General features: G+C 38.3%; 1 protein-coding gene across 12 annotated transcripts in view; it reads left to right on the forward strand.

The window, feature by feature from the left end:
* LOC129720673 (limbic system-associated membrane protein) overlaps window positions 1–26595 on the forward strand; it is a 67962-nt gene that overhangs the window by 17896 nt on the left and 23471 nt on the right. For all 12 annotated transcript variants that reach the window (XM_055672199.1, XM_055672202.1, XM_055672200.1 and 9 more), the window contains exons 3-7: window positions 15481–15623; window positions 21567–21713; window positions 22105–22305; window positions 22415–22536; window positions 25988–26135. In XM_055672199.1, coding sequence (XP_055528174.1) covers window positions 15481–15623; window positions 21567–21713; window positions 22105–22305; window positions 22415–22536; window positions 25988–26135 — 761 coding nt within the window. The remainder of the gene's footprint in view (window positions 1–15480; window positions 15624–21566; window positions 21714–22104; window positions 22306–22414; window positions 22537–25987; window positions 26136–26595) is intronic.

Below are 26595 nucleotides of genomic sequence, written 5' to 3' on the forward strand. Positions count from 1 at the left end.
TTATATATATATATATATTTATATATATATATATATATATATATATATATATATATATATATATATATATATATATATACATATATATATATATATATATATATATATATATATATATATATATATATATATATATATATATATATATATATATATATATATATATATATATATATATATATATATATATACTTTTCCTGCATGCAAAGGGCAAAAGCTTAAGACTCAGAATGCTTTTCGTCTGAGACATGTTCTTGTGATGAAAAAAAATGTGAAGTAGAATTTTCCCATGTTCACGTTTCTGTTCATTATCAAACTGAGCCCTGCAGGCACTACCGAATGAATTTTCTCAGCACCCGTGTAATCGCATAATTGAATTAAAGTTGATATTACAGGAATATATTTGCATGCTGATGGTGATGAGATCCTAAAGCGATTACTGCTTGAATGAGGAAGATTTTCTTCGTGTGTATGTGTTTCAGAGTGTATGTGTATTAACGGGGAGAGATAAATAGTATGATGTAGAAATGAGAAAATGGAAATTCACGAGACGCGCTTTGAATTTAGGTACAAGAAGACGTCACGTGGGATGTAGGTCGGAGATGTTTTTTCACTCCGTCTTTAGACCAAGTAGAGTGCAACAGGCAAAAGCATGTTTTATTTTTAAGTAGAATACTTCTCTCAGGAAGTTCGGCTACATCCTTACCTTACCAAACAGTCCCAAGCCGTGGTGTGGCCTTTGCTGTACGTAAGAGTCGTCTCCATTCCACTCGGTCCATGGCTGCAGTTCGCCAGCTCTGCAGTCTGCGTAGGGTCCGCAGGTCGTCTTCCACCTGATCGATCCACCTTGCCCGCTGTGCACCTCTCCGTCTCGTCCCTGACGGATTGGTTTCAAGAACCATCTTTACCGGGCTGTCGTCTGACATCCTTACAACATGCCCAGCCCACCACAGCCTGCCTATCTTAGCGGTGTGAACGATAGATGGCTCCCCAAGCAGCTCCTGCAGTTCGTGGTTCATTCGCCTTCTCCACACTCCGTTTTCCATCTGCAGTCCACCGAAAATGGTACGCAGTACCTTCCGCTCGAACACCGCAAGGGCGCGTTGGTCCTCCACAAGCATAGTCCATGTCTCATGCCCGTATAGGACTACCGGTCTGATCAGCGTCTTGTAGATGGTTAACTTGGTGCGGCGGCGAATTCTACTCGATCGAAGCGTCCTCCGGAGACCAAAGTATGCACGATTTCCTGCCATAATGCGCCGTTGAATTTCTCTGCTGGTATCGTTGTCGACAGTTACCAGTGAGCCCAGGTACACGAACTCATCGACCACCTCGATTTCATCACCACCAATTTGAACTCGAGGTGGGAGGTTACTGATACTGTTACTGTCTTCACGTGAGCCCCTTCCTTTCATGTACTTCGTCTTCGATGCATTGATGACCAGTCCAATCCGTTTGGCTTCAGCCTTTAGTCCGATGTACGTATCCGCCATCTTCACAAAGGTCCGAGCCACAATGTCAATATCGTCGGCGAAACCAAACAGTTGAACCGACTGGAATATCGTGCCACTCGTGTTAATCCCCGCTCTTCTAATGACGCCTTCCAGGGCAATGTTGAACAGTAGGCACGAGAGACCATCACCTTGCCTCAGCCCTCTTCGGGTTTCGAAGGGGCTCGAGAGTGCCCCCGACACACGAACTACTTCTTCAGAGGTATTTCCTGTTTAATTATATCAAATAAAACTTCATAAAAAGTATCCACCGCCACGTCAACATTTCTTCTATTCTTAAGAATAAATTGCCAGTTAACATTGTTTAATCTATTGCGAATATTCTCATAATTTGCCTTTCCATCTTCAAGGACTTCCTCGTATTCATAGTCGTTGGGTTTTTGGTGCGCATGTATAAATAAAGAGTATTCGATTGCCGTGTGATACGCCTCATTTTTCCATAATTCCACTGAATTCAATGGTTCAGTCACACAGAAATTATCATAAATGTTCGTAAATAAAAAGTCTAAGTAACAGTTCTGTTGATTTTTGATGTGGTTAACTATATGCTAATGTCGCTCGTCTGCCAAATATAAGGAAAAACGCTGTGCATTTGGTTTCATTTCGGCTCTCTGGGTTTATGTCAAGCAAAAGATTAATGTGGAGGACTAAACGCAAAGGTATCTTGTAGTCAGAACAGTATTGTTTACGTAGTAGAAATAGAAAGTACAATATCATTATGAACCGTTTAAATGATTTCTTTTTTTCATGAAAGATAGATTATTAGTTCTTACATCCACTGGTGTTGAAAACTCGGTCTGGTCGCACGCTGACCATATTTTCACAAAGCTTCTCAAAGGTGAGTTGTGATTAAAAAAACAATAGCACAAAATTGCATGTTTTACTCATTGAAACATTTATAAAAAGTTTCGGCCAAATTAACGGTCGAATCAAATGGGGACCGGTTTTTGTAGAATTGTTCAGCTTGCGTTCCTCGTGTTCATAGTTTTGTATCTTCCATCCACTAAGTATGCAATTTATTGTAAAATGAAAGCAATAGTTGTGCAAAATACTTGTTATACTCAGTTGGACGATCGCATACTTGACAGAAGCCAGATATTATTGCAAATTTCATACTTGACCTAATAAAATAGATTCTTCATCATATTTCACAATATGCAGCCAAAGTTGCGCGTGTTTAGGCGTACGATTCCAATTCAAGTAGAGCATTCGCTTACTCCCTTGCGCTCAGAAAGATCCTCCAGCAATTCCCCAGTAGTCATATACCAAAACACCACCAACGACAACAGTGACTGTTCTTCCGGAGTTAAAGGTTTCCGCAAATAACAAGCTCATTAAATAGTTAAATTTATTCAAACATTCGGAAAACTTGTCCCGGCTCCCACGTTTGTCTGCGGCACAGAATGTCCAGCTCACCGCACAGCAACCGCTATCGCCGAAGCTGATCCTCTCGTTTCATTTATCCAATTAACTTGCTTCGAAGAGCAGAAGCTGAAGTGCATCTCGTTACCAGCCTTCGTGCACTCCCAAGAATAGTGCAGCTGGATTACATTTCCCACTCAATGCAAAACATATGGTGTGCTCAAAGAGAATTTGCAATCCGGTCACTAATGAATTTCCCGGTGGAAAACTGCTCTTCAGTGGTCTCCAGTAAACCTGAAGAGGCTGTGTAGTCCCTGCATGTATAAGTCAATGTTTCTATCGTGTAGCAATGAACAAGTGCCTTTCTTCGGTAGTCTGTTGCCTGCATAATATTTGAGTAGCCCACACCTGCGAATGTTTTCCGAAAATGGTAATTATTCGAAAATTCAAGGGTTCGTTCAGTTGGCGGTATACATGTTACAGTGCATTGGAGCTCTCTGCATCAGAACGCAAATTTGTGACTTAATTACTTTAATTGCATATGGTATTTTTGTAAATTGAATAAACTAAAAAACTGGAATAATTTTAGGACATTCTGAAGGTAGAGGGATGCATGCATACATTCATGCATACCATCAGGAAACGGATTTTGAATCAAATTGATCTTCATGTATTCTGCATTTTTTTTAAATAGTCATGCTATTGAGTGGGTACGTAAACAGTAGACGTTTAGTTCAGGGGTCCTCACAGTAAATTCAGTACAACTTTTGTAATATTGTTTTCCTGGTGAGAAACTGAGTTTTGTGGTTTTCTACTCAAGCGTTAGTTCCTGGATTGCATAATAATTTTATTATTTTTGGAAACATATTTCTGATAATTTTACTGTCATCGGAAAGAAGAAAGTAAAGATGAAAAATCAAACGTACACAGTCCTTCGTTTATTTATAATAGAAAATTGCATAATATTCCAGGTAACTTTAAATAATGTTGCAGATAATTTCCAAACAAAATCATTGTTTACGCCAGAAGCAACTGAAATTTAAATGAGATAATTTACGTGACGTATAATAGTCAATTTTTTACAGTGTATGTTATCAAACTTTTGAATCTTTAAGCAGCCGATATTAGGTTTCATTATCCAAGAATCAGCTGAAAATGGTCGATAGTTCACAATAAATATAGGTATGCAGTCTGAAGCCTGTGTGGAATGTTTATCTTCAGCTTTTTGAGATAAGCCATTAAAGCAAAAAAGAGGTGTAATACCACCCTTTCAGTATATTCCGAAATGAAACATATTCATTCTCTCACCAGTATGTTTATGCACAGTTATTAATAGTCAAAATGCTTTTTCCAGGGTGCCAAATGTCAACTGTTACTGTATTTGACTCACGGTGCTCCCACAGACTATTATTATAAAAAGAGCCATGGAAGATCTGAGTACACCATTTAATTCGTTAAGACGTACCCTGTGGTCAAAATTTTTTTCGTACGGTACAGTTTTGAGAAAGGCTCTTTATATTTCATGTCCTTCAACGTGGAATACAAAAAGGGATATAAAAACGACAAAATACTCATTGTAAAGCACGAATTTCAACCACCATTTCATAAAACAACTTCTAACATATCCCAAGTATTATATATTTATGATATCTACAATTAGTGGAATATCCGTTTCCATATCACTTTTTGTATTTTACGACCTTCAAAAGGGCCTTACTCAAAAATGTACCGTATGGCAATTTTAAAAATTTTGATCAGGGTTTCAATACTTCATAGCGAATTAAATGGTGTCAGATCTTTTGCTGCATTTTTTAAATAATGGTTTATGGGAGCACCGTGGACTGCTATAATATTTGTTCATGTTTTGGTGTGTCACAGCTGAATTTGTACTAATAATACCGAAAACATATGCAGTTTTACTTTAACTTGCACAATGCAATTGTTCGAACTTAAATCTCAAGCTGTTGCTATCCCAAGTAGTAGAAACTAGAAACAGAGGAAAAATACCTTAAAGTTGATAACTAAATCGTTATACGTCCGCATAAGACGAGAAAATTAAATGTTAAATTTATTCCAAGCATAATATTCTGCGCTTCTGGCGCCATACTGCTGTTTTCAGGCATACCGCTGAGGAAAAACAAACAAGTAAACTTTTACCTTCTAGCGACGAGTTTCAAAATCATTGGTATCAGGCATCTCCATCGAGAACCGGAAACTTTGTTCGAGTCACATTTGGAAATGTAGCACCGCCACATTTCGTTGTCTCTTTCGGATTGCGAAGAACTTGCTAGCACCAAGCTACACACCAACTTAAAGTTGTGCCTAGGTTAGCAATCAAGTGGAAGGAAACAGTTTATGACTCCAGTTGTTCTCACCCTTCATTTTTCCCAGAAAGCGTTCCTAATGCCAGGGGTGGCACACGAGCGTTTCTGCTCAGTTGATTCAAAAATCGATATAAAATGATTGATATAAAAGAATATTTTTCAATTGGAATAATAATTATTTTATTTCACTTCAATCATTGTAATAGTTCTACATCTCAGGTTTTACAGTTTAGATTTGACCATAAAACTAATGAACAATGAATTTGGAAAATTTCAAATCCTGTAATTGAAAGGTTGAAAATGTCTGTGCATAGACAGTGAACAATATCTAATGAATATTTTTTTAGGTATCACCCTAATACCCGACTAAGAATTTAGAGAGCTAAAGAAAAAAGAAGTAAGCATTTGAAATATTATGGCTCGAGCTCAATTTCCTTGTTCTCAACGCCAAGTTAACTATACCAAGCCTCACTCCCGTTTAGCAAACATTCTGTTTCATCAAAACCACCAGACGGTGAAATAGGGATACCATCCGTCCTGATTTAACAGTACATGCCTGATTCTGAGATATTATTCGAGCGTCCTGATTTATTTTTCATATTAGAGCATTTGTTCTGATTTTTTTTAGGATTTTCAATTTTGTAGTGTGGCAATAATATGCAGAACTATTGAAAATCAGTAACTTTTTTCGATTCCAGGACACAGCGGTTACTGCGAACGATTGATTTCTTTGGTTGAATCTTAACGAAGTGACGAGAGAAATCATCTAGGTGTTGTAACAGTTAAACATCCGCTAATTGTTAAGTTCAATTTGAAACAGTTTACGTGTGCTGAATTATCAAAGCGACATTCTTATTATTCAAAGTTTCCTAATCAAATTGTTTTTTTTTTTAGTTTAAAATTAGTTTATTTGACACGGCACGATACATTTTCTGTTTTACCGAGCCAAGTACGATTGGTATTAATTCTACGTTAGCAGGGAAAAGAGGGAGGCCTTTTTTTACTCTCGCGGCCGACTACGAGCTAGTGGGGATTTAAGCTGAGAGGAGGGGAGATACGATTTTGACTTAAAACTATTTTGGAACTTTGTTTTTCAACTGGTAGAGCAATTGTATTCTTGTTTGTTGTGGGTTCAAAATATTTGTGTAAGCATAGATGCGGGCTCTTCGTTTCCGTGTCTTCAGCATAGCATATTTGTATCCTTAATCTGACAAATAGACAAAGAAAATTTTGAATTTTAATGACAGCGTTTTTCAGAAAGCAGTATAGCTGTGTCATGTACTGGAGATCACCGCTTCCCAGAATGTCTCTAACGGGTACGTTCGGTTGTTTTCCTCGGGCCCGAAGGGAATCTATAAGCTCGGACCTAACACCACAGTATTCGGTACACGACCAAACAACATGCTCGATGTCATGGTAGCCATCGCCACAAACGCAGTGATTACTGTCTACAAGCCCTATACGAAAGAGATGCGTGTTTAACGTGTAGTGATTGGACATAAGTCTGGACATCACGCGAATGAAGTCCCGACCGACATCCAACCCCTTGAACCATGCTTTCGTCGATACCTTAGGAAAAATGGAATGTAGCCACCGTCCCAGTTCATCTGAGTTCCATGATGATTGCCAACTGTTGAGTGTTCTCTGACGCAAAATGCTATAAAATTCATCATAAGCAAATGGTCTTTCATAAATATCGCCGTCAATAGCACCCACCTTAGCTAAAGAGTCAGCCTTTTCGTTACCCGGAATCGAGCAATGAGAAGGGACCCACGCTAAGGTAACCCGGTAATTTTTATCTGTTGAAGCACTTAAAAACCGCCGTATTTTCCCCAGGAAATACGGGATGTGCTTCACAGGCTTCATCGATCGCAGAGCCTCAATGGCACTGAGACTATCTGTGAAGATGAAGTAGTGGTCTATGGGTAGGGTTTCGATGATTCCAAGAGAGTACTGAATAGCAGCAAGTTCTGCGACGTACACGGAAGCAGGAGCATCGAGTTTGTAGGAGGTGGTAAAATTTTCGTGGAAAACACCGAAGCCAGTGGACTCATCTTGATTAGATCCGTCAGTGTAAAACCTTTTATCATAACTAACATGTTTAAACTTATTGGAAAAAATCTTAGGGATCTCTTGGGGTCGCAATTGATCCGGGATACCAGAAATGTCTTGTTTCATGGTGGTGTCGAAGAATATAGCATTATTAGAAGTATCTAAAAGTGCGACATTGGAGGAATCGTATGAAGAAGGATTAATATCTTGAGCCATATAGTCAAAATATGAAGTCATAAATCTGGATTGAGATTGAAGGTCGACCAACCTCTCGAAGTTTTCAATTAATAATGGGTTCATAACTGTGCATCGAATTAGAACCGGTAAGAGAGATTCCAAAAACTATGTATCAACGGAAGAATACCCGCTAACACTTCAAGACTCATCGTATGGGTCGACTGCATGCAACCCAAGGCAATACGCAAACAACGATATTGTATTCTCTCTAATTTTATAATGTGCGTGTTCGCGGCGGAGCGAAAGCAGAAACAGCCGTACTCAAGAACTGACAATATCGTTGTTTGGTATAAAATTAGAAGGTCCCTGGGTGGGCACCCCACCAGGTTCCGGTAATCGTACGAAGAAAATTAATCCTCTGTTGGCATTTTCGTGTCAGATACCTAATATGACAAGCCCAGGTGCATTTAGAGTCGAACCAGACCCCGAGATATTTAGCGACTAAAACCTGAGAGATCGTTTTACCCGTTAGTAGGAGCTGCAGCTGAGCTGGGTTATGCTTCCTAGAAAAAACGACCAACTCAGTTTTCTCCGGAGAGAATTCGATACCCAGCTTAAGAGCCCATTCAGACAAATTGTCTAAGGTATCTTGCAATGGTCCTTGCAGATCACTAGCCTCGCTACCAGTAATGGATACAACGCTATCGTCTGCAAGTTGCCTTAGCGTGCATGAATTTGCAAGACATTCATCGATGTCATTGACGTAAAAATTATATAAGAGAGGACTTAAACATGAGCCCTGGGGAAGGCCCATGTATTAATTCGGGAAGTTGTCGAATCGCCATGTGAGAAATACATATGCTTTTCTGACAACAAATTGAGCAAAAAGTTATTCAAATTTGGTGTAAGTCCCTGCGAATGAAGTTCTCGCTTAAAACTTCTACAGAGACAGAGTCAAAAGCCCCCTTAATATCCAAGAACGCAGAAGCCATTTGCTCTTTTCGAGCAAATGCGAGTTGAATTTCAGAAGAAAGCAACGCTAGGCAATCGTTCGTCCCTTTGCCCCGGCGAAAGCCAAATTGAGTATCTGAAAGTAAACCGTTTGTTTCGACCCATTTGTCTAACCGTAAGAGGATCATTTTCTCCATTAATTTCCGGAGGCAAGAGAGCATCGCAATCGGCCTATATGAATTGTGATCAGAGGCAGGTTTCCCGGGTTTCCGAATAGCAATGACTTTTACCTCCCTCCAGTCATGCGGAACAATATTTAGCTCAAGAAACTTGTTGAACAAATTCAACAAGCGTCTTTTTGCAGAGTCGGGTAGATTCTTCAACAGGTTGAATTTTATTCTATCTAACCCTGGAGCCTTATTGTTGCACGACAGGAGAGCCATTGAAAATTCCAACATCGAAAATGGAGGCTCTTCCGTAGTTACCAATAACGCGTCGCGAAAGGTTTTCTGTTCCGGTACAGAGTCTGGACAGACCTTTTTGGCAAAATCGAGTATCCAGCGATCTGAATACTCCTCGCTTTCATTCGAAACGTCACGGTTCCGCATGCGCCTGGCGGTATCCCAAATAGTGCTCATCGCTGTTTCCCTGGACAACGCGTTTACGAACCGCCGCCAGTACCCGCGTTTTTTCGCCTTTACTAAGCTCTTCATCTGCCTGCCCAGTGCCTCGTACTTTCGAAGTAGGTTGACAGTGCCGTACTCCCGGTAGTCCTTATACGCCGCGGACCTTCGCGCGTACAGCTCAGAGCACTCTTTGTCCCACCATTTGTTGGGAGGGCGCTGTCTAATCGTTACCCCGGGTATCGGTTTCGTCTGAGCTTGAGTCGTGGCGTCGATTATCAAGCCAGCTAAGAACGCGTATTCTTCCTCCGGAGGAAGTTCCTCGTGAGTCTCGATAGATTCCGCTATAATAGACTCATAACGCTTCCAATCAATATGACGTGCAAGGTCGTAGGAAATATTGATTGGGTTCGGGGAAGTTGAACCATAACGATTGGAAGATGATCACTACCGTGGGGATCGTTGATTACTTTTCACTGGCAATCTAACGCTAGTGATGTCGAGCAGAGGGATGGGTCAAGCACGCTTTAACGTGCTGGAGGATTAGGTACACGTGTCGCTTCCCCAGTATTCAAAAGTGTCATATTGAAGTCGTCGATCAAGTTACAAATTAAAGAAGATCGGTTGTCGTCGTACAGCGACCCCCATAGCGAACAGTGAGAGTTAAAATCTCCCAAAATCAAAAAAGGTGCGGGAAGCAATTCTGCTATATCAAGGAGTTGCTTCTGTTCAATCCGCGCGGATGGGGGAATATATAACGAAACAAGGCATAGGCCTTTTCCATTCATATTTGTTTGAATAGCAACAACTTCAATATTCGAGATCGAGGGGAGGTCGATTCTGAAAAAGAATATCACTTTTTGATCCCTAAAAGTACCCCTCCACCGTGTGAGTCTCGATCTCGACGAATGATGTTAAAATCGTGGAAATTAAGTTGGTCATTTGAATTGAGAAAAGTTTTACAGAGCGCGAACGCGTCACAATTGTATGTGTTTATCAAATGTGAAAATAAAGCAAATTTGGGGATGATACTTCTGCAGTTCCACTGTAACACAGTGACAAAATTCCTAACCTCTTTCGACGTATTAGTCATCGAAAGATGCGATAGCTGAAATGAGGGACCAAGTTGCTGTGAGTTGCTTCAAAAAGGTTTTCACTGTAGGGAGAAGGGCAAGAAGAATGTTTTGAAGGGGATCTGGTATGTTGAATGTTTCAAATATCCAGTCCACAATATCAGAGAATTTATGAACCCTGTTTCTTCTATGTCTTCTGATCGAGAAATGGGTGCACGAGGGGTTTTTGGTGCCTCAGGAAGCGGTGGGTACTCCTGGTTTGATTTGAAATTAAAACCGGGGGGTACTTGCTTCGGTTTTTCTTCACCGCTTCCTTTTTGTGTTGTCTTATTGGTCATTCCGCTGGGGGTTATCTTACGACCTTTGCGAGAAAGATTAGGAGAGTTGAGCATTCTCCTCTTCCTAGATCCCTCTGGCATAAGGCATAAGAACACCCTTCGAGGGGATCGTCAGATGTACCCTCATCGGTTGGCAAAAAGGAAAAGATGTTTCCTGTCGAGGGTGGCTCAGCCCTCTTAAGCATTTCTGCAAAAGAGCGCTTTGATCGTTCCTTGAGGGAACGCTTAATTTTTTCCTCGCGCTGTTTGTACGCGGGACACGCCGAGAGGTCATGCCGAGTTCCTTCGCAGTAAAGACACTTTTCAGTATCCTCACTGCAAGCGGCTTCAGCATGATTGCCTCCGCACTTGCTGCAGCGTGCCTTGTTGCAGCAGTAGGTGGCTGTATGACCTAACTGCTTGCAATTTTGGCAATGCATGACCCGCGGTACAAACAGGCGTACAGGCAGACGAACCCTGTCCAAAGCTATTTAGCTCGGCAGTGCGGATCCGGCGAATGTCACCCGGAAGGAATCCGAAGGGAGGAATTTCTTCTTCCCTTCTTCGATGGATACTGAATGCAATTGCTTGACATCCAGTATCTTTACATTTTGAATCAGGGGGTTCTTGAAACAGCCAACCCCGTGACGCAAAATGTCATCGACCGTGAGGCTTCCTTCGGTAACCACACCGTCGATCTCCACGTCCTTGGCAGGGATGTACACGTGGTACTCCCTTGTAAAGAGCTCGTTTGCTTGCTTCAAGCTACTCACGACAACTCGCAGTTTGTTCGGCCTCACCTTCGTAATCTCGGTTACGGCCGGAAACTGTTTTGCCAGGTCTTTGCCTATTTGAATTATTTTCAAAGGTTTTTTTATGGGCCGGAAGTAAACAACGTAGGGACCGCTAGCGGCATCTGGGTAAGCTTTTACCCGTATTTCCGGTACCCTTGGTACAGGGCTAGGTAGCGGGGATGGTACAGGGGAAGGTAAGGGAGAACTGCTGGGGGAAATTTCAATTTCTTCTCCATTTTTTTCCACATCAGGGAAAAGTTGCACCTGCATGTCGTCCATTTTGCGGGAGCGTTACGCTCTACCGCACACAAACGATAAATATTCGAATGTGTGGGGGGGGGGATCAAATAGTTGGTATTAAATTAAAAAAAAAAAATATTTCAAACTACAATGGATCAAATAAAAAAAAGACAGTAATAATAATAACAATAGTAATAATACTAATACTAATAATAATAATAATAGTGATAACAACAATAATAATAATAATAATATTGACAGTAATAATATTAATAATGATAATAATTCTAAAGTGAATACTTCACCGAACGTCTAAGTCACGACCTCTCAGCTGCTAATAGGATCAATCTGGAAGTGTATCTCCGCAGAACAAACAATGACGATCCAGCTTCGTGTTGTAACACAGTGGCCGTGGTCTTGTAGATGCAACTTGTTGTTGATTTCCACTCGCTCGATCGTATGGTGGTCCGTGCTGCTAGCGGGGTAACAGCGGTGCGGGGGAATTTTTCTTGCTGATATATCAGCTGCGTATCGGATCACTGGCGGGGTAGCCTGCCCCTACCAGTGTGCAGAAGATGTTTCTGCCGATATACTGCAGCCTATTGTTATCGCTCTGCACAAGAACTAACCGACAAAAAAACACCCGTACGATAACTCGTGTATTGTTATTTTGCGAATTAAGCAGAGTTGAACAATTTGCGTCTAATCGAGACGAAAGCAAAACAACGAATGTAACCAAATTGGATCGCCTAAGAAATATGTCAAATAAGTAAATAAGTATGTAGGCGCAAATCACATATACACAATGAGTTATAATAATTTATGCCTTTAAGAATACAAGCTTAGATCAAAATTGCACCGAAAAAGGTGTCCTGATTTCTAACTTCGGTCAGATGTTATCCCTACTGTGGAGAGTACATGTTCTGGACAGGTGGGTTATAGCTGTTATTTCCGCCCGACTGTTTAGGCTACGGTTGAGTTGATCTGATCTGATCTGATCTCCGTTTTCTCACATAGGCACTAAAAGCCAAGACTCCGAAATAAGTTTGGGCCCACAAAACGACCAAGAGGGATAACGTTAAAGAGAATCATTTACATCCGATATAATTTGTGCCAGCTTGACGTTTGACGGATCAGTTAGTATGATATAATTATTATGTCAACACTGCACGCTCAAGGGGTAATATCTACCAAATGCTCAAAAAACAAGACTTTTTTCATGAATTTTTTACAAGACATGTAAGATGTACGGTATATAAATAATATATCATTGGATTGAGCAACTTTTGCAGAATAGAAAAAATAATTTTAATGCTATTTTTGTTACAAAATGGCGGCTGTGCAGCGATTGCCGTGAACCGCTTCTTTTTAAGTTGTTCCGCGGCGAGCAGTAGAAGTCGTGCCCAACGCCACCTATAACCAAAACAAATTTTTTTCATTATCTACATAAGTGTTGCTAGTGAAGTGCACATGATTATAATTTATTTTCTGTTCGAGGCGTCTCGATAGAAAATTTACACTACACATTACACTTTTTTATACACTTTCACTATTTATTTGGACAAATAAGCACTGACGAAGGCTCTAAGTAAGCGTTGAAATACGTATATGCAAGTGATAAGTGAAAAGTGATAGAATTAAATAGTGAAAGTGGACAAAAAAGTGTAATGTGTAGCACATGATTATATTTTTAGAATTTTTATTCGCAAAATGGCAACGGTTTGAAAAAGAAAGGTTTGACAAAAAAAATCGAATTTGAATGTTTATAACTTCAGTTGTTGTCAATCAATCACTAAAATCATGTGTACTTCACTAGATAATCTAATGAAGAAGCTACAGTTAAAATTTCAAGTCAATCGGATGTAAACTTTTTCAGTTCTACTGCTCGCCGATTTTGAAAACATGGTTTTGAGAAAAACGCGTTTAAAGTTTAAAAATGCTATAAATCTAAAGAATCGCAATAATAAAGCCCCTAATGATTTTTTCAACTTTCAGTCAGCTATCTCTGCGCCGTAAAGTTGTCCTTCCTGGGTTTTATCTTCCTCTTCTTCCTTTTTGTCATCTGATGTATGGCTGCGCCTAGCCTCTTTCGCGATATCAGACATGCGATGCTCAGCGACTTTGGCACAGTTGGCGCCCGATCCCACGCAAAACTCAAACTTGTCATTTATTTTTAAGTACTTTTGAATATAACTCACAGTTGAAAAGTATAGAAAAACTCAAACAAAGAATGTACACAACGAGAACGGCTGACCGACTAAACAAAGGGAAGTTGTGAGTAAACACGTTCTGTAGAGACGCTACCTCTCTACTTCAAAATAAAAAGGAAAATGAGCATCGCCAAATTAAACGAAAAATGTGATTTTGGAGTATAAAAGTTGTTCGGTAAAAATTGATTTAAACGAACTTTGAGTTTAGATCTGTATTTGGGCGATGTAGATTTTGATTCTTGGATAGTTTTAGCATGATTTAGGCCAATAAAAAAAATGACGAAAAAAATTTTTTTTGGTAGATATTACCTCTTAATACGAATGTGTAGTTACAGGTGAAGATGAAAAAGACATTTGTCTACACACAATTTTTTTTTGCAAAACATCAGCAAAACAAAATTTGCTGAATATTCAGTTATAATCAATTGCATAAAAGTGACAAATCATTTGCTGCATGTTCAGTGAAACAAAATACTACTTGCTGGTTAATCAGCAATAAAATTTCGCAAATCAGAATATATTTTGCAGGTTTAGCGGTTACAGTTTTTTTTGGATACTATCGAAGCATCGAATATCGATAATTCTTCAACCGATACTCCTATACCTGGTATCGAAATTCATTGAAGTATCGCGATACCAAAGTATCGATACTTTTGTCAGTATCTCTCATCCCTATAAATTACTGTTTAGTGTTCAGCAAATAATTTTGCTGTATTTTCGTGAATCACTGAATCGATTACTGGTTTTCAGTAAATTGATTGATTGTTTACAGTAAAAATGAAATTACTGAACAAAATTCAGTGAATTGTAGAACTGAATTACAGCAACATTTTGAAACAAATGCTGTAAATCAGTAAACAAGTGGTTTGCTGATACGCTTTCAGCAAAGTACTTTGCTGAACCATAGAAAGAAATTTTGGTGTATATGTTTAGCAGGCATGAGACGAAACAAATATTTAGTAATATTTTCGGTACGAAATTTATTTGCTCAAAATAAAATCCGTGTCAAAAATATCAAATATTTGCTTCGTCTATAAACTGCTTTAGCAGCGAAAAATGGGCAAATAACACGTGCTTTTGGGCTGTGGTATCCCACATTGTTGAACAGTGCAGGAAGGCATTCGAAAAAATATCAAAGCATCTGAAAACTTCTTTAAATAATTTTAAGATTATTGCTCCTTGTTTTTCGAGTTCTACGTCATCAATGTTGACCAACAAAAGCCCTTTAAACTTGAGATTTAAACCATCTACCGTACCCATTAATACTATACTATGTCAATACTATCAAGTAAACCGCTTTCCTAAAGTGGAGCAGCCAAAAGACATAATTTATGCGAAAACTCGATGGATTTTCAGAAAATTTCTGTCTGAAAACATTTTATCCAGCCAATCTACATCACAAACATTTTTAAATTTGGATTTATGTTAGAATAAATTGCGTTGATCTGACAAGTTGTTCACTATGGGATAATAAAGGAAAGGAGTCCACTATAGGTGAACCTAGTTCATTTTCAAGTTTGCAAATCAATTTCTAGATTTTAGACACCAACCTATACTCGCCGAATGCACTGTCACAAAACACTGGCCGTCAATTAATAAACATTCTTCTAATTATTCCACAGAGCAACGCTTGCGTGATCAAAACTGTTGTAATTTTTTCCTATCTGCTCGAATGTATATGATATATGTTATTCAACTTGCTATTTTCTAGTATTATACAGGAAAGTGAGTAATTTGTTATTCTCGTATGTTGGTGCTCGCATCCGTGTATTCGAATTTGACATCAGGAAACACTACATTCCATTAATATTTTTTCTGTTATTTTGCTCTCTGTTTTCACTTACAGGATATCTTATACGTGCCGCAACCGATACGGCAGCTGCAGGGCTCCGACGGTAGAGGAAGTGAGAAAAAGGCTGAAAATGAGGATGAACATTAGATCGATGATGTGCTTCGTGATATTTCTGCTGGTTTCCATCATGAATTATGGTGAGTGAAAACGTCTTGCGATCATTACAAGAAAGATGGCTCCTCCGTAGAGCAATTAAAATTCACTGCATTTCGGACGGATAATATTAATGAAAAATAAAAAAAAGAACATTAAATTTAATTGAGAAATGTTTAAGACAAACTCATGACTTTGTTTTCTTGAAGAACATCCTCGTTTATGATCGTAGTTTTTTTGAGCATTTTGTTTATTTAATATTGATGCAAAATAAACGAAACATGATTAAAAATTTGATTTCTAAACATTTTATTTCTCAATATTTCCCAAAATGTTTGCTAGTCTTTTCTTGCGAATGGATGGCCGGGGGCCAAGTTGTCAAAATTTCAATAAAGGAACATGCCGTAAAAAATCTTAGTTGAAGATAGTTTATAGAACGATTGTTTCAGTGTTGTTTGAGGTTGAGTTTTTTTAAAGTTACACGATTTTTTTTTGTGTCGTGAGATATTGAAAGTGCACTATTTTGTAACCTGGCAATTGATCGTATCAAAAAAGTATTGCGAAGTGAAACCAAAATATTGTGTTTATGGCATTTCTACTTTGAATTTTACCGCTCGAGATAAACTTTCGAACGCGTTGACACAACTGTTATCAAAATATTATTCAAATTACACTGAGTAAACTTGGCATATTTTGTGGGATTGGAGGGATATATAAAAACCTTTTTTCTAATATTTTTAACATCATGCATGTTGGTAAATACTAAGGCTTGCAAGGCACATTGTTTGTGCACGCTACTCAATTTATCATGCGTATTGACATCTTTCATAAATATCCGCACCGGCGAGTTTTTTTCCCGCTGGCATCAAAATCATTTTGTTTATCAGTTTATGGTATCCTGCTGCAGCTTCTCTAACATATATAAGATTATGTTTTTAATTGGAATGTACTTTACGAAAAAACACCACTTGATACCTTCAGCAAAATGCCCAATTCAATTTAGTAACCTTACTGTACAATTATTCAAATTCTAATTAGAGTTTTGCGGTTTTATTGTGCCAAAACTGTACGTTTTGTCAAAAACTTACAATTTTATTTTTAAGAAACCTGTTAAAACGATGTTTTCTAGAGTAGGGTTAAATGGGGAATAGTATCAGCGTTTTCACACTTGAAACGCCATGAACATTCATTAGCTTGTGCTATGTATTTGTTCAGATTTACTGTTGCTCCTTCTCTGTTTAAATAAGATGGAAGAGTGAACATATATTGTAGCTGAGGGCTTTTGCGGTTAGATTGGTGGAAAGTAGAAAGCATGTAAAGGAAAAACTAGCCTCATAGCGAAGTAACTGTCTTTGCATTTTTGTTACTTTTTTTCATGACACTGCTTTTATACTGCCTGTATAATGTACAAAAATGATCAAAAACTGTATTCGTTCTATACAGTGGTGGGCACCGCTAACCGAAAATTTAGCGACGCTAATCGCTAAGCCGCTGACCGGAAAATTTAGCTCGATAATCGCTAAACGCTAAACCCACATTAGCGGAACTTTCGCTTATCGCTAACTTATTAATATGTAAATAGTCATATCGCTATACTTATTGCTCGTGTTTTGTAAGATTTGGACCACTTTGATCTTTTGTGGTTAAACAAACGAAAACAATTGCTTTTTAGAGCTATTTACAGTACGAGGTTCACAAAATGGTGTTCATGCTTAATTATGTAAAAACAAGAAGTAACAAAAGTTATTTGTTAATGCATGGAAAATAGATACTTTTAGTAAAGTTCTCATAAAAATTCAATTATTATCTGAATCGAAATAGTAGAAGCAAAGTTGTCATAATTTCAAACGCATTTCAATTTACAAAAGTTCTTGGTGTGCCGAAAATTCAATCTAGACCTTGAGGTTGTTCTTCCAAACACTCCTGTGGCTTTTACGATAATTGCAGCTCCATTCTAGGGTAAAAAGACTGACAAAAGTTACTTTCACAGTAAAGTTTGTTCATCTTTCGAAGCAATTTACGTACGCCATCAGCAATTCACAATTTTTAAACAGTTCTGTTCCCGCTTTTCTACAAAATTTAGCGAATTAGCGATTAGCGTTTCGAAGGCCAAAATTTTAGCGACGCTAACAGTTTCGCTAACCAGTTGAAAAATTAGCGAAATCGCTAAACCGCTAACTGAATATTAGCGTCGCTAATTAGCGATTAGCGAATTAGCGGAATGGTGCCCACCACTGGTTCTATATAAGTTGTCGGTGTGAAGCAAGGAGAAACTGATAAGAAACGGAAAGAATATTATGTACTATGTATTTCTTCTTTCTTCTTCTTTTTTCTTCGCATTGTGTTAGCGGAAAGAAAATTATACAACTGGTCGAAAAAACTGTGAAAGTATGTAAGTTAGAGCACTTTGCAGCCCTTTGCACTGTATTACTTACTCAGAAAAACTGAAAAAATAACGCGTGCGTGAAAAGTTTGCGAAAGTGCAAACTCATGCTGAAAGATATTTTGGATCAGCAAATAGCTCGAATGCTTTGAATAATCAACTGGATGTTGGCATATGTGGGAAATGTGTTATTTGGCAATAATGATTCATTAAGCATGCTATGGCATGATTGTGGTAAAATTGATTAATATGCTGATCTTACTCTTACTTATTATTATCCCTAGAAACTTGCGAAATATTATAGTTTCATTCATCTAAATTTACGATTCATTAATTCTTACGTGAGCTGTTGACAGAATCTCCACAATTTCACACTACACTTTTATTTCACTACACTTTTTTCTTATATCACTTTTAATTTCTATCACAAAGTGATTGAATTAAAAAGTAAAATGAAATAAAAGTGTAGTGTAAAATTATTACGAATCAAAAAAAAAAAAAAAATAGCTCCTGTCCATCAATACTGAAATTTAGTTTCGCATGTCAATACAAAGCACTTGCCGTTGTATATTTAAAATATTAATGAATATTATAGTTCAGCGTGATTACTCTGTAGAAGGTATTGAAAAATTAATTAGAAACAGAAACAATTTGCTAGACAGAAATAATTGAATGTAATGAACCGTCGATAAACTGTGTTATCTGAAGAAACAATTATATGTAAATGAAACAAAGTGTAACGGAGAACTATCAAAATGCAAGAAAGCATAACTAGTCTCTTGTTAATGAAAAGCGTAATAATGGATAGCGAACAGTTTCGACACAAATTGATTCCCATCACGCAATTAATCAATTACTACTTCCATCAAACTGGCGCCACCTGGAGCGTTTAGCTCCAGGTTAGGGTGTAATAACGACAACATAAGAACGATATAGTTCAGAAAGTATAATATGGGGTGCGAAATCAGAATCATCTAGAAAACTTCTAATTATTTTTTATTTTCAACGTGCCAACATTAATTTTCGAGGTTTTACTCATACTCAAGTTGATGTAAATTAACACGATAAATCGATAACTTCTTCATACCATGACGTTTTCTAAGAACCAGAATTTGCTTTGCTTTGTAAAATGCATGCTCCGCATGCAGGCTAATCTGACGAAAGCCTTTTAGCAAATTTTATATCGACAATGAATAATAAACCTGTACGGTGTTTGCGAGTACACTGGAACACTTCTATACACCATGTGAGTTACAATTTCCGATGCGTGCAAAGCATAAGAAAGAAGTTAGATTTCGCAGGTATGCTTCACCTCAAATGTGTTTCTAAAGCACAAGAATGAAAGCCGGTATACGAAGTATCTTTGCTAGTGGGAACCAGTAATTTCCAAGCAAGATTGCAGATTAACTATTGCTTATTCAAGACCTCCATACCGGGTGCCGTAAGCCAGCCAAAAAGAGCAAAGAAGAAACCTGAAGACTTATGAATATTTTGAATATAAGGCTACCACGTGAACGGGATGAGAACGAATCGACAAAAAACTTATTCGTTTCCAAGGAATGAACTTAATCGTTGTAGTTGCTCTTTGTAAATGCGGATCAATATGATACTTAGAGTGTGTTGCAGCAGTTTGCTTCTATCGGGCAAATACTAAGTGGTATTTTTAATAAAATATGTATTTTACCGTGCGAAATAGTAATCAGGGACGAGTTAAAAAGATTAGTTGATGTGTATATTTCTAGCAGTTTTTTAGGGAGATTACTTGCTTAGTTTTATTTTTATTTTAGAAAGTATAGCGATTATTATGACAACCAAACTTAGAAATATGGAATGAGGATGCTTTTCAACTCCTCGACTCAGATAGATGAACATTTTTAATATGTATGTGTTTTAAGGAGTCTATTTGCTAAATTTTATTTTTGTTTCAATTTTCAAAAGGAATAGGGTTTACTATGACAACCAAACTCTGAAATGACGAATGAAAATGCTTTTCAACTTCTTGACTCAGAACGATAAGCATTCCCAATAGGTCACTATAAAACTCGTTATGATCGAATTTTTAGTTTAAACATTATCTATGCATGTGCATACTAGCTGGTCTCAAGGTACGATACGATAAAACTGATATATGATCATTCGTGGCTTAAAACGGAAAACGCGATTGAAATGAGGTCGATATCTTGTACCGTTTTTGAGTAATGGAGAAAACCAATCCGCGTAAAAAAACAGCGTAAAAAGCGACCTTACTGTACTTATTGTAATTCTGAAGTAGAAACCTCGGAACACTTGTTGTGCCAATGTATCGCATTAATTAGCAAAGACTGCGTATTCTTGGAAAAGGTATCCTTACGTCCAACAGGATATGGTTTGCTGAACTAATGAAGGTAAGGAACTTCATCAAAGAAGTCACACCTTCTTGGGGTGAAATGCAAATCTATCATTGTTAGCCATAGTGAAGGAACGAACTGACAGTGCATATAAATTAACGCGGAGTACACCACAATATATCTAACTAATGTTAGCAGTGGTCATAGGCTCCTCAGGAAAATAAAAAAATTTTGAGATGATATGATACAACAATTTTGATTCCTAAAAACGTCCTTATTGCTTTTTACTCTGTTTAGAAAAAAGTGTCAATTTCATTAATAAGTATTTGTACTAGCATTAATATTTTTTCTATCAATGCACAACGTATTGAAAAAGTATTTATAAAAACAATTTGCAGGTTATACCTTTACTGCCCCCGTCTTGTGGTCCCCGTGGTCCTGTGGTTAGCGATGTCGGTCGGCTAGCTCTCCCACACGGTTGTGATATCGGGTTCGATTCCCGATCGAGTCGAGGATCTTTTCGAGCTGGAAATTTTCTCGACTCAGCACTGGGGCACGGTGTATCGTTGTGCTTATTCTACACATGCAAAATGTGCCAAAAACAATATCGATAACGAATTCTCTCAACTAATCTAGTTGATCGAGACCGCTATTAGCCCCAAGGCTAAGCGTGCGATATTGTTTTTTTTACCTTTACTGTCAAAGGCAATTTGTTTGGTTGCTGACAGAAAACAAATCGATAACTATATTATCTGTTATTACAAAAAAACGATGCCATGCAAAGTGGAGAGATGGGAAAACAGTTTGGTGTTTCACTTGAATGTATCACTTCTTCAACTTTTTTTAACGTGTCTCTTCGGTAATCCACCCTGCTTTTAGTTTGATGAAGACCATCCATCCGCTGCTCAAAAATACTGAGAGAGTGACTCTTGGTAGAATGTATTTTTATGGCAATAATATGATCTTAGTCATTCGCATAATCAATCAAAATAAAGCGCAAATCGTATTTTGTCTGCTGCTCACAAGTAATCCCGACATTGAAAGAAAGCCGATTTTAGATGCGACGTACCAAAATTTGATTATTGAATTTGCGGTCGTTTTGAATAACTTCACCATTGCGACTTTTTATAAAACAAAAGTTCAATAGACCTGTTGACTAACTTTGGGTTCACAGTCATGGATAGTATATTTCATTGAAACAATCTCGAAAGGAACGTTTGCCTAATAAAATCTAATTCCCATTCAAACTGTCTCTCTTTTGCGATCCGACCGCATAGGACTCTGCATCGCCCGGCCCGACCCGTTTATTTCTACAATCGATATAGACACGCCGACCGTAGCTCCAAAATTTATGACCCGAGGCCACCTCTACAAAGCTATCATAGGGGACTCGATCGAACTTCCGTGCAAGGTGAAAGACCTGGGTAAGTATCTCATATATTCACACAATCATGCATGTGTACGTATTCTATACTGCTGTGAAAAACGATATTGGTCCCATGTATATAGCAAACTCCATATAACCTGGGACAACTAAGCGTAGAACGGCAGAATAGAGGTACACTAGAATTAGTTATAGAGAGTGAGAATATCTGCAAGCGCGTCTGGGCCATATTTTGATAAGCCGCGGGCCAAATTTTGATAAACCGGTTGCTAGAGAAAACAAATCAGACCCCCAGTTCAACTGTTTTAGAGAAAGCAACTTCAGGGATTTGTTTCATCATGTGTATGTAGTTTTATAACGGCTAGCTCATATTTTCGGGATAATTCTCTTTCTCATTTTTTGCTTGTTTCTTCACATATGTGCTTATCCAGGATCCTACGTGCTATTATGGCGCCGGGGGACATCGGTGCTCACGGCAGCTAATTTAATGGTGACACGTGATCCGCGCTTCAAGTTGGTCGAGGGCTACAATCTGCAAATAGCGAACGTGAAAATTCAGGATGCTGGCGATTATATTTGCCAGATCGGTGATAACGAGAGTCGGGATCAGGTGCACACTTTGGAAATTCTCGGTAGGTATAGATAAAGCAAGCTGATTTGGTCCCAGCTTGGGGAATTTCCGCACATACGAGCTTATCGATTTTGAGTAGTTTACTCTGATCGGATCCACTTATATTGCAGTGCCACCGACGATACGAGTAGTGCCACAAAATCGGCAAATCACCGCCCGAAAAGGGAGCACCGTGACACTCGAGTGCAAAGCATCAGGAAATCCGGTACCGGCCATTTACTGGCACAAAAAGGTATGCTGTCTGAAAGTTTAATCGATTTTCTTGGTCACTCCGCTGAAATGATAAGAAATGGGCGGTTTTTTTTTGGGCTAGTAAACATTCGTTTTGTCGAATGAATGAATGCCCAAAATGCTGTTATAGCTTAGTTTACAAACCTTAGTTTACAATACTAGATTAAACACATATACACATATATCTTAAACAAGGATGCTGTTAACGTAGTTAACAAGACATACATTTTACGTTTTACTTAGCATGTAAATTTATAATTCCAGGAGATTTTGAAGTAGAATACTTCTCTCAGGAAGTTCGGCTACATAGGGATGTAAAATGAAAATCTAAAACCGAAAAAAGTGAAAAATATGTCCAATTTCAAATGCTAATAAATCGGTTAGTATTCGGTGGATTTCCTTCGTTCTTGCAGCAATAGATTGGAAAATCTTCTAAGATTCTTCCCAAATGCAGATAATTGTAATTTATTTATTCAAACTATTGTACTATTGAAAATAGTCAAGCCTTGTCAAAACGAAAAATTCGGCCTCTGATTGGTCGTTATATGATTGCTTCCCAAGCACGGTCGACAGAATCATAGACCTTGCCATTTTAAATGTGCAATTTGGCCTATATAAGAGCCTGTTACACTCGAAGCCGCTCATTATAATTCTAAACTGCAACAGGAGCAGTCCTCCCTTAGCAGCAGCAGTGGGTACAGCAGCAGTAGCAGTGCAGCGGATAACGGCCACAGCTGTGGTATGGCAACGGATAGCGGAGCGCGTCTCAGCATCGATAGCAGGGCCAGGTGATGCAGAGCAGCGGATACCAATGGCAACGGAAGCGTCCACTACTGTGGCAACGGGGATAGCGCAGTGGTTGACGTTGTTCTCAGCATCTATATAAGCAGGGCCAGCTGATGCAGTGTGGCATTTTAGTGAAATGCTGTCTCTGAGCGATAGCAGGCACACTAGCAAATGCATCCAATGAAAAGAACGTTCTGGAAAACTTTTCAGTGTTTATTTCCCCCAAGGAATACTTTATTCGCACTGTCATGATAACGCAAGATGTGAACGGCATCTTATCAGACATTGAATTAAACAACAAATTGTCCTTATTATTTTCTCTTAAATCAATTTACACTTTCAAGAAATTCGAAACAGATATATATATATGGTTTCATCTCCGTGTCTCAGAACGAACTGAATTAACTTTTCCTTCAGTCATGAGCACAACATCCGAAATGCTTTCATTATCAGCATAAAAATTAATTTTACGCATAATCAAAATTCAAAAATTATCAAGTCCAAATCAGGACAAGCAACTATATTATTGAGAATGGTCAATCCTTGTTGAAGCGCGAAATTTGACTGATCTGATTAGTCGTTAATATGATTGCTTCTCAAGCACGGTCGGCAGAATTATAGACCTTTCCATTTTAAATTTGATATTTGTTTGTATAAGAGTAAGGATGGGAATTATCGACTAAAATGGCTATCGATAGTTATCGATGGTTTCCTACTACTATCGATAGGTTTTTCATCCCTATATAAGAGCCTGTTTCAGTCGAAGCCGCTCATAATGGTTCTAGACAGCGACAACAGCAGTCTCCCTTAGCAACAGCAGTAGCAGTGCAGTGGATACCAGACGGATAGCGGCCACAGCTGTGGCGTAGCAATGGATAGTGCACTAGTTGCAGCGGATCTCAGCATCGATAGCAGCTGGGCCAGCTGATGCAAGGACAGCGGATACCAATAGCAGCGTATAGCGGCCAAAACATTGGCATGGACCAAAGCAGTTGCAGCGGGTTTAGCATCGATAGCAGCTGAAGCAGTGAGGCACTTTAGTGAAATGTAGTCTAGTAAATGCATTCAATGAAAAGTTGACTCATTTTGACAACACATGAGCCGTCTAGTTTTGAGTGTTAAATCAGCTTTTCACTGTTTATTTTATCACAAGAAATACTTTATTCACACTGTCAGTGATAACGCCAAGATGTGATCGGTATCTTATCCGATATTGAATTGAACAACAAATTAAAAAAAATGACTGACATGCAAGCAGCCAGGTTTTCTTTCTTGTAAAAGTATTCTACTTCATCATTGCGGTCGTGGCTTTGCACACAACCCTCCTGTGATTTTTAGTTTGTATACGTGTAGCATAGTACGACTGTAGCTGATTTCTTGCTTGCGATGATAGCACTGTTTTTACTGAGTTTCATTTGCTTTGAACAAATAGCCGCCGAGGAATTCTACTTTGCAATAGATGTGAATGAGACATGATGAAGCGATGTAGTTTGACCATGGAGTGCTCTTGAATGCAACTGTAGTCATGAAATATAAATGATATGAACGAGATTGAAGGAAGTTACCAGCAGTTGTGCTTGTGAATTTTTAATTTCAAATTATTATTTTCGATTCAATGCAACAGTCATTTTATGACACATAGTACATATTAATATAAGGCTTTCGTTTTTACCCTTTATCATTCAACATGTGTTCCATGATGACCATATTTTCATGAAAAATTTGCACTATATTTTGCTTTCAGTTCATACTAACTTTACTTGTTACAGTAATTCTATCGAATGTGAATAAGTCATTTTATTAAGTTTAGAGTTTCAAGGGGGGCAGCAGAAGGAGGTTTGAAATCTAGATTTTTAGCGCTGAGAACGAGGAAATATATCTTTGAAACATTGTTCTAGACATGAATTGAACCATTTAAAGTAACCCGTGACTACAATTGCCATCAATGAACCCATTAATTATTCTTTGGACAAAACATCACTAAATCAACTTTTTAAAAATGATGAAGGTTAATGTAATTTCAATGTCACAGGAATATGCCTCGTATTTGAGAACCCACGTATATAAAATGAAACAGTGATCACAAACAAGAGTCTATAAAAAAACAGACAAAGGATAAGGATTTAATTTGGATTTCCATTATCAGAATTTCTGGTACGTTTCTGCTTTTAACTTCACCACGCAAATGCCGAAGACTTCTTGTGATTTTAGAAGACCCGATCCTGTAGCATTTCGTAGTACCTACGATTAAAAAGTTGATTGCATTGTGTGAAGTCTCGGTCTTCTAACAAGAGCTTCCTGAAACCTTTCAATCGTCCCAACAGTTGCTGAACATTCATATTGAAAACCATTAATATTACCATATAATATTTGAAGAAAGGGCGCATATTACGTATCGCAGCCGGAAGGGCAGTTAAAGTTCCTTTTCTAACTTTACTAGTATTGAAAAAACAATTGAGCGGAAGAACATATTAAGGCAAACAAATATTTGCTGTTAAATTCATTGACGTCCGTTTAAGTTCAGATAGCCGAGGTTATTCGCAATAATGTAGAGAGAAGGTCAAATAACATGCTATTTTGTACGTTACGTAATCTGTGTACGTACGCAACATTTCGATTGCATATTTTTTCATTTCTCGTTCTCTTTTGATTTCGATCCTGTACAGGATTCATTCACGGGTGCATCACATCTGTCGGAGGGTACTACATTGATTCTAGAGCGAGTGGACCGTCATCACGCCGGTATATATCAGTGCATGGCGGACAACGGCGTCCGAGAAGCAGTGAACGCTGATATCGAAGTAACGGTACTGTGTAAGTATTTGAACCATGTTGTAGGTACTCTTATAATCAATAGCTGTGCCTTCTGGTTGCCTCTGTTTCTGTTCGTTTGCTTTTTCATTCCATCCTAAAGCTGAACATTCCTGAAAAGTCAAGGCGTTTGCTCTGCCGCGGTGATAGACTGTTCGTTGATGGTAATAGATTACACGGTTTCCTAAAGCTTTCCGTGTGGTTTGCTGTAAAGAGAATTGAAATATTATTGCTTTTTTAGAGCCTTAAAAGGATATTATGCATTTTTAATGTTGACAAACGCTGGTAACAAAAAAGTGAGTAGACGAAATAACGAGTTTCTGCTCTCAATTCCGCTCTCCTGCTTACTGTTGACCAGGAACAAGATAAATGGCACCTTAATCTTTACTGCAACGTCGTGTTAAGGTTAACCATCTACTTGGCTATATTTTGTTAAATGAGCAAATGTGAGACATTTTGGATA

This window comes from Wyeomyia smithii, chromosome 2 (genome assembly GCF_029784165.1).
Source record: "Wyeomyia smithii strain HCP4-BCI-WySm-NY-G18 chromosome 2, ASM2978416v1, whole genome shotgun sequence".
Classification (NCBI taxonomy): Eukaryota; Metazoa; Arthropoda; class Insecta; order Diptera; family Culicidae; genus Wyeomyia; species Wyeomyia smithii.